The sequence below is a fragment of the Dunckerocampus dactyliophorus genome, chromosome 19, assembly GCF_027744805.1.
Source record: "Dunckerocampus dactyliophorus isolate RoL2022-P2 chromosome 19, RoL_Ddac_1.1, whole genome shotgun sequence".
Taxonomy (NCBI): domain Eukaryota; kingdom Metazoa; phylum Chordata; class Actinopteri; order Syngnathiformes; family Syngnathidae; genus Dunckerocampus; species Dunckerocampus dactyliophorus.
In genome coordinates, this window is record NC_072837.1 from 15,598,303 (window position 1) to 15,606,814 (window position 8,512).

General features: G+C 43.5%; 2 protein-coding genes across 2 annotated transcripts; both read right to left on the reverse strand.

Annotated features, from left to right (window-relative positions):
- Nucleotides 1–2,822: 2,822 nt before the first annotated feature.
- Nucleotides 2,823–4,914, reverse strand: gja13.1 (gap junction protein alpha 13.1). The gene is made up of 2 exons (XM_054761581.1): nucleotides 4,858–4,914; nucleotides 2,823–4,014 (listed from the first exon to the last, which is right to left on the reverse strand). Exon 2 carries the CDS (start codon nucleotides 3,985–3,987, stop codon nucleotides 3,133–3,135), a length of 855 nt encoding a protein of 284 aa, XP_054617556.1. The 5' UTR covers nucleotides 3,988–4,014; nucleotides 4,858–4,914; the 3' UTR covers nucleotides 2,823–3,132.
- Nucleotides 4,915–6,270: 1,356 nt separating this feature from the next.
- Nucleotides 6,271–8,512, reverse strand: gja11 (gap junction protein, alpha 11). Its single transcript, XM_054761446.1, has 4 exons — nucleotides 8,364–8,512; nucleotides 7,357–7,509; nucleotides 7,068–7,253; nucleotides 6,271–6,951 (listed from the first exon to the last, which is right to left on the reverse strand). Exons 2-4 carry the CDS (start codon nucleotides 7,483–7,485, stop codon nucleotides 6,379–6,381), a joined length of 888 nt encoding a protein of 295 aa, XP_054617421.1. The 5' UTR covers nucleotides 7,486–7,509; nucleotides 8,364–8,512; the 3' UTR covers nucleotides 6,271–6,378.

Genomic DNA, 8,512 nt, shown 5'->3' on the forward strand with positions numbered 1-8,512 from the left:
ATTGCAACACTAATACAACTTTAAACGGAGTGTACCCATCATTTATTGATGACACGGGGGAAAAACAATCATGTAGATTTATTACACTGCCATTAATATTTTAGAAATGATTTACAATCTGAATTATTTCCAATACAGTGCTCCCTCGTTTATCGCGGGGGATAGGTTCCCAAAATAGCCCGCAATAAGTGAAATCAGCGAAGTAGCCAACTATTTTTTTTTTTATTTACAATTGTATGAGTTTTAAGGCTGTAGAGCGAGAACCCCTCACCATACACTTTATACATGTTTCTCAGACAGGCATGAGCATTTTCTCACATTTCTCTCTTGTTTAAACACTCACAAAGTTTCGGTTGAATTTGAATGATCAACTAGGTTGGACGCAAGGAATTGTTAAGTCACTGTAATAATTACTAAAGCGTATTTCACTCCTCTGACCGTGCCTCGTCCTGGCACCGATCGGCTGTGGCGTTTTTGTATCCCTGTTAAAACGTATTGCTCCTGTTGTCGTATTTTCCTCACATGGTTAGGTTCTTCTGTTTCTTTTATTGGTTACAGTATTGGCGGTTAGCAAGCAGCTTACACGGTTAGCTAGTTTGGTAGCCATGACCACAACAGGAGACGACATGAAGGAGATTGATTGACAATGGTCTACAGCCAATCAGGACGCAGAAGACAAAGGGCGGTACAGACAGAAGAGAGAGAATAGAGAGACACTCATCTTCTTGCTAAATCACAGAACTACGACACTCAGCTTCCCACAATGCAATTCTTCTTAAAGGGCCAGGCATACGCTATAAAAACAAACACTAAGTGAAGCGAGGGAACACTGGAAAGGAAATGATTTGAACGGGATGGTTTTTTTTATTGCATATCAGTCATTTAAATGTAAATAATAACCCAGCAGGCACAACGTTGCTGAAACAACTTTGATAACTTGTTGAATTAGGTCATGACGTTGAGCAACACAAACACGGTGTTGAAACATGATCAGTTTTGTTGTATTTCAGGTGTTACTGTTTACATTATTGTATGAAACCCAAGAAAAAACAAACAAATGTAAAAGAAAATAATTTAAAAAAATCACTCAACCAATGAAATCACCGTTGCACCTCGTATCCCATGATGCTTAGCACATGACGTCGGAAGAGAAAGAGGAATCCCGGGAAACTTCAATCCGGTGGTAAAACGTCATAATCTACACGGTAAATTTGCAAATGATATACTATGTACATCATGTCTATTTTTTCTATCTAAAGTTTTAGGACCACATAAAGAAAAATCGGAGGTTTTGAGAATAAAGTCGTAAATTTAGGAGAATAAAAGTTGTAAATTTGCGAGACAAAAAGTGGTAATACTGTATTACCTTTGACCAAGGCCAAAAGTCACATAAGTTCCCCGTTTTCATAGCTGTCTCAGGCAATGCCTGTCACGACGGAGTGTTAAAATAATCTGAGATTTCAAGAATAAAAAGAAAAGAAAAAAAGAAGAAAAAACTATCATGAGATATTACGATAATAAAGTCGGAAATGTGCAAAAATAAAGCTGTAAATGTGCGAGATTAAAGTTGTACATTTATGAGAATAAAAGTTGTAACTTTATGTTGCAGGCATTGCCTGAGACAGCTATGAAGGGGGGGGGGGCTTATGTGGACGGGGCGGGGTAAGGAGGGTGGAAGTGAGATGACGCTAACCCATGCTAATCTGTTGAAATGAATCTGTTATAAATAAAAGCTTGCCTACTATTTTGCAATGCTGTTTCAACTTTAGATGTTCAACGTCATGAATGTTTATTCAACGTTCTATCAACGTTGTGTGCCTGCTGTTTGAAACCACTAATGATGATAATAACAATACCCAGGAGGTATTTTTAATCACACTTTACATGCAAAAAACACAAGAAGAAGAAGAAGAAGAAGAAGAAGAAGAAGAAGAAGAAAAAGAAGAAGAACAAGAAGAACAAGAACAAGAACAAGAACAAGAACAAGAACAAAAACAAGAACAAGAACAAGAACAAGAACAAGAACAAGAACAACAAGAACAACAAGAACAAGAACAAGAACAACAAGAACAAGAAGAACAAGAACAACAAGAACAAGAACAACAATTACAAGAACAAGAAAAATTGGTATTAATACTACTAAAACGACTACTACAGCTACTATCACTACTACTACTACTACTAATAACAATAATATTAGTTGTAGTCATTCCAGAAATTATATTAAATAAAGGACGTTATTTGAAATTAAGAAATAAATGAAATACTAGTATTACTACCACTCATAGAAATACTATTACTGATACCACCACCACCACCACTACTACTAATAATAATATTAGTAGTATGAGCCGTTCCACAAAGTACAGTCAATAATAATGTAGTTGTAATAATGCATGTAATGTAGAAATAATACTATACTGTATATAGGTATTAATACCACTAATACTACTATTATTAGTAGTGCTTGTAATAGTAATAGTAACAACACTATTACCACAGTACAATGTAGTAGTCATTCCAGAAACTATTTCAACTAAAGTAAATAATTTGTACATAAAGAAATAAATAAAATATTGGTATTACTATTACTAGTATTACTATTACACCACTGCAACTACTACTAGGAATGATAATAATCATAATACTAATAACAATAATAAGAATAGTAGTGGCAATATTAGTCATTCCAGACACATGGTTAAATCAAGTAAATTATTTGCACATTAAGAAATAAAATAATATGCTGTTATTACCACCACTCATAGAAAATACCACTACAAATAATACTAATATTAATAATGATCATATATCCAAGAAACTTTTTTGTATCAAACTTTAATCATATGACAAAAAACCAACAGCATAGAAAAATGCTTTTAAAAAAACCCGTCATAATCAAACGATCATCATCATCATCATCATCATCATCATTATTGTGAGTAATAAGTTACACAGAATCAACAACCAAAAACGAGTCAGCATAAATATCTTATTGCACCTTTGCCATTATTAGAATTTCATTTTTTCAGAAGTACAAAGTAAATATGTCAAAGCAAAGCAAAGTTTCCCTCAGGAACATCCACCAGAACCAAAGGGCCAAACACACGCACATGCTACAAGCTAAGAGTTCTAATGGCCGCCGAGCAGTCGCTTCTCCTCCTTGGCGCCGTCCAGACTTCCTCCCAGGCTCTGGCTGGTCTCCAGCTCCAAGTTCTTCTTGTTCTGATGGAGGGCGTCGTCGGTGCCGGGCCACCTGGGTGGTGGCAGCTCGGCGGGGATCTGGGCGGGGGTGAACCTGCGGGCGCGAGACCTGGACTTGCACCTGGTGCACAGGAGGTAGAAAACCTCGACCACGTTGAGGAGCAGGGAGATGCAGGCCACGACCAGCATGAAGATGATGAAGATGGTCTTCTCAGTGGGTCGGGACATGTAGCACTCCACAGTGAAGGGGCACGGCTGCCTGGAGCAGGGGAACATGGGCACCATGATGAAGCCGTACAGGTAGTACTGGCCCACGATGAAGGCGGCCTCGATGATGATCTTGAAGACCAGCTGGGTCAGGTAGCTGCCCAGAAGCTTCCCCTTCACCTTCACGTTGCCTTTCTCATCCGTGTACTTGGGCGGCTTGATGCAGCGTGGCCCACCGGGGCTGGCCAGCTGCTCCCTCAGCTTGTTCTCCTGGTGGATGACGTGCACGGCGTGGCCCAGGTACACCAGCGTGGGCGTGGACACGAAGATGATCTGGAGGACCCAGAAGCGGATGTGCGAGATGGGGAAGGTCCAGTCGTAGCACACGTTCTCGCAACCGGGCTGCTGGGTGTTGCAGATGAAGTCCGACTGCTCGTCGCCCCACACGCTCTCGGCGCCGGCACCCAGGACCATGATCCGGAACAGAAAGAGCACCGTCATCCAGATCTTTCCGATGACTGTTGAGTGGGACTGGACCTTGTCCAGTAAGGTTGACAAGAACCCCCAGTCTCCCATCTTTGGTACTGATGTTCAAACGCGTATCTGTCATGAAAAAAGAGGACAGGTTACAGTTGCAGGTTACAAACCTTACAAACCGAGTTGCAGGTTTAGCAGAGTAGCACCGAAAGCTTTGGTTTATTTTGGATTTGAGCGTTTAGAGGCAAACCGTACTTTTTTTGTTGGCAGGGTCGCTCCTCCCTACACGCAGAACCAATGCATCGGGCCCCATTCATGAGGCCCCAATGCGCGCAAGGGTGTTTTCGGCAAATGAATAACGAGGCATAGCACAGGCTCAGACCCCAGTGGTGTAATGGTACAGCTGCTGCCTCTCCAGGCAGAAAGTATAAATTAGATCCCAGTATGTGATTTTTTATTCATGGTGGCACCCCTGTTTGTGATACCGTCATTTTGACTCCTAATAAAATTCTGCTTGGGGCCCCAATTTCGCCAGGGGCGGCCCTTGTCGATGGTGACCCGATATCCATTTTAGGTGTGATTCCGTTGCAGAATGACGTATATGAACTGATCCAACTTCCAAGACCAAGGAACAAAAACCTGAGAAAGTCTGTCTGCTCTACGTTGCTAAGCTACCTAAAATTCAATAAAAATGCATTGAAAACGCACACAGTCCTTCGCACGCTTAAATTGTTTTTTTTTGTTGCATAGTATCAACGCCAGGGCCAAAAAAAATCACGAGTCAAGGTGTTTGAAGGGAAGGACAGCAGCTGTTCCACTGGTGTGTGTGTTATCATGTAAACAAGGTGAAAACATAGACTATGAAAAGTACACAAAAAAGACATCAATTTCAGCTGAAATACTTGAAACACGTAAAAGTGATTTGCCACCAAGCATAAAAAGACGTTTGTATTTGCGCTCTCATCTTACCTGACTTCCCGGGGTCCGAGTGGACTGTCTCTGGTGGCGTCCACGCGTTGACTGAACTGGACCTTGGAGCAGGGTGGAGGGTGAGGTGCGGTGATGAGAGGTCACATTGCAACACGCAACACGTCGTGTCACTTTGCACCGTCAGTGAGAGTCGAGTAATGATTGACAGTACCACAAACTTTCTCCTCACGTGTTTAATCATTCAGTTCTTCACGTAAGGATCGATAGTCTCGCCGTGTTCGACAAACTGTACAATATTAAAGATGACATCATCCCCACGACAAGGAAATTTCACTAACTTACTGGTGCTCCACGAAGACTCAAGATTCACTGACTCACGGGAAATCAGCGAAGATTTCAGTGCTCCTGAATTTGTGATACTCCACGAGAACACAAATTTCTTTCTTTTTTGACTCACCGGGAAGCCACGAAGACTCAAGTTTCACTGACTCACAGGTTATGAAAATTCACGTTTCACTGACTTACAGATGCTTGGCAAAGACTAATGTTTCACTGACTCACAGGTTATGAAGATTCACGTTTCACTGGCTCACGGATGCTTGGCAAAGACTAATGTTTCACTGACTCCCCGTAATGCCACAAAACTCAAGTTTCAGTGACTCATGGGTGCTCTACAAAGACTCGAGTTTCACTGACTCACTGTTTTTTGAAAGCAAAGGTACTCCATGAAGACTCTAGATTTACTAACTTACGGGTACTCCACAAAGATTCAAGTTTCACTGACTTACCGGTACTGCCCGAAGACTAACTCTGTGGGAATTAATGACTCACCGATGCTCCACAAGAACACAAATTTCAATGACTCACCGGTGCTCAATGAAGACTCAAGGTTTACTGTCACACCGGTACTCCATGAAAATCAATTTTCACTGGCCCATGGGTGCTTGACAAAGACTAGAGTTTCACTGACTCACAGGTGCTTGACAAAGACTCGACTTTCACAGACCCACGGGTACACCATAAACTCTTTATTCACTGACTCATGGGTGCTAGATGAAGACTCGAGTTTGACTCACTCACCACTTCAACAACTCACAGCTACTCCTTGAAGACTCTAGATTCACTGACTCGCGGGTACTCCGCAAAGACTCATGTTTTACTGACTCATGGGTACTCCACAGACACTCGAGCTTCCTTGACTCACTGGTGGTGATGAGTGACTCAAGTGAATCCAGTACCCGATTCAAATGGTATGTTTGTTTATTTTATTTTGCTTTATCTGAAAATAAGAAAAGAGATTTTTGTTGTTTTTCCCCGGAAAATTAAATAGTACAGTAATGAAATATTATATTGCCTTGCAAATTTGCCCCTAATGAACATGGACACTTTTATATGCAAATAATAAAAAAAAAACAACAGAGGGGTAAAAGGTCAGACAAGAAGATTGGAGATTGAATGACACTTTATTGATATAAGATTGCAAGGTGCTTACAATGATTCCATTCAGCTAAAAAATGAACAAGTCATACAGTATGGAGCACTAAAAACACACACACGATTTCAGATATGCACCTCCTCCGTGTTGCCAGGCAACATTTTTCCAGCCAGCTCGTTGACTCCGCCAAACTTGCACCCCTCCAGCTCCAGGTTGACACGATTCTGGACGTCGTCTTTGAGCGTGTAGGCTTTTCTGTGCGAGGCAGGGGGCGTGACGGGCGTGACGGTGTAGTCCCGCCTCCTGGTCATGCACTCCTTGGCAGCCTTGCCGCACAGGTAGAGCAGCTCCAAAACGCTGAGCGCCAGCGACAGCAGCGCTGCCGCCAGCATGAACCAGATGATGACAGACTTCTCGGTGGGTCGGGACAGGAAGCAGTCCACCTGGTGGGGGCATGGCGAGCGGGAGCACACGTAGCGGGGGTCCAGGGTGAAGCCATACAAGAAGTACTGGCCCACGATGAACAAGACCTCCAGGCCTATCTTGGCCACCAGGTGGAGGATGTAGCTGCGAAGGAGGCGGCCGCGGATGTTCACCTTGCCGCTGCTCTTTGTGTACTTGGGAATTTTGTAGCTGCGTCTCAGGAACAACATGGCTTGATCATCCAGCTCCGCCTGCTTCTTCATCCTCTCCTTCACCTTGACAGACAACAACCTGCTTAGACGTGCAACACTCACGCTCATGCCGCGAGACCAGCATTCAAACTGATGCTATTGTGAAGAAATATCATTCATGCATTCATAAATCTGTGTACCTTCTTCTCGATGTGGATGACGTGGAGGACGTAGCCGAGGTACAGCAGCGTGGGCGTGGCCACCGCAATAATCTGCAGGGCCCAAAAGCGCACGTGGGAAATGGGAAAGGCGAAGTCGTAGCAGACGTTCTCACAGCCGGGCTGCTTGGTGTTGCAAACAAAGTCGGCCTGCTCATCGCCCCACACCTGCGCCACAGGACACCCACGTCACAGCCTTTACCGTCAGTCAAAGACCCGCCGATCTATGTTTGACATCATCTACACTATCTCCTGAAGGACGTGAGCTGACCTTCTCGGCGCCGGTGCTCAGGACCAGAATGCGGAAGACGAACAGAACCGTCAGCCAGACTTTTCCGATCACCGTAGAATGGCTCTGCACTTTGTCCAGCAGGCGGCCCAGGAGATCCCATTCGCCCATTTCATTCGCCGCTTATCCCGCTTCCTGCAGCTCCAGCAAGACAACAACACGATACATCAAGACTGCCATGGAAATAAAACACCGCAATATGCCAGTAATGCTCTCACTGCTGTTTCTTTGGCAACATGGGCCAGAGGAGAAAAGGACAGGGAGAGTCGGCTGGAACGCAATCAGTCAAAGTCAGATACGGACTACAGAAACGACGACAAAAACATCAATATAGGTGTCATAAGAAAAGTGTACTTCAACGCAAAAAGTATGATGCAATTTGAACCATAGTGCCATCTGCTGGATCTGGTGGGGCACTGCCTCACTTGCCCCTAATGCAAAATCAAGCAGTTCTACCTAGTGGCTGAGATTTAGCATTCAGAGGGAATATTGCACAAAATAAAGTGTTTACTTTTGCCTCAAGGTCTTCTAATTTGTGATTTTGTTAACAATAACAAAGGTCATGTGGGTCCATGTTGCATTTTGAAGGCCATAAACTGGACTGATCGGAGTCACAGGTGCAGATGATGTGTCCAAAAAAACACACTTATCTCCTAGCAAACGACAACTTAACCTTGGCTGAGATGCACGCACACGCATGCACACACACACACACACACGCGCACGCACGCATGCACGAGCAGAAAGAAGATCCTGCAGCTCTCACTCTGTTTGCTGTCTCAGAGAACTTGTAGTTACCTTATTTAGCTACCTTAGTGTTTCAAAATATTAGAGACAGCTGTCAGAATGAAAAATTGCAGCTGTACAAGCACAATAATCATTGTTACATGAATACATCTAAAAACTGAGCTTTGTCAACTTGATAAAGACACTAGCATTTGATGCAGCTCGTCCTGTATCCATGACAACCAGCGTAGAATCAAACTTACCTGGAAAAGCAAGGTGAGAAGAAGACGATGAAGAAAGAACGACACCTTGGCACGACCAGAACAGCAGAAAGTGAGCGAGAAGCTCTGTCATTGTTCCTGAGGCCGTCTTATCAGCAAGGTTCTGTCCGATGCACAACAAACCTTCAAGC

Bases quoted from the DNA above. Each gene is read 5' to 3' on its own strand.
- gja13.1 (XM_054761581.1), bottom strand. From the start codon at position 3,987: ATGGGAGACTGGGGGTTCTTGTCAACCTTACTGGACAAGGTCCAGTCC.
- gja11 (XM_054761446.1), bottom strand. From the start codon at position 7,485: ATGGGCGAATGGGATCTCCTGGGCCGCCTGCTGGACAAAGTGCAGAGC. The intron at 7,254-7,356 runs GTCAGCTCACGT...CCTGTGGCGCAG, and splicing joins TGAGCACCGGCGCCGAGAAG to GTGTGGGGCGATGAGCAGGC. The intron at 6,952-7,067 runs GTACACAGATTT...TTGTCTGTCAAG, and splicing joins TCATCCACATCGAGAAGAAG to GTGAAGGAGAGGATGAAGAA.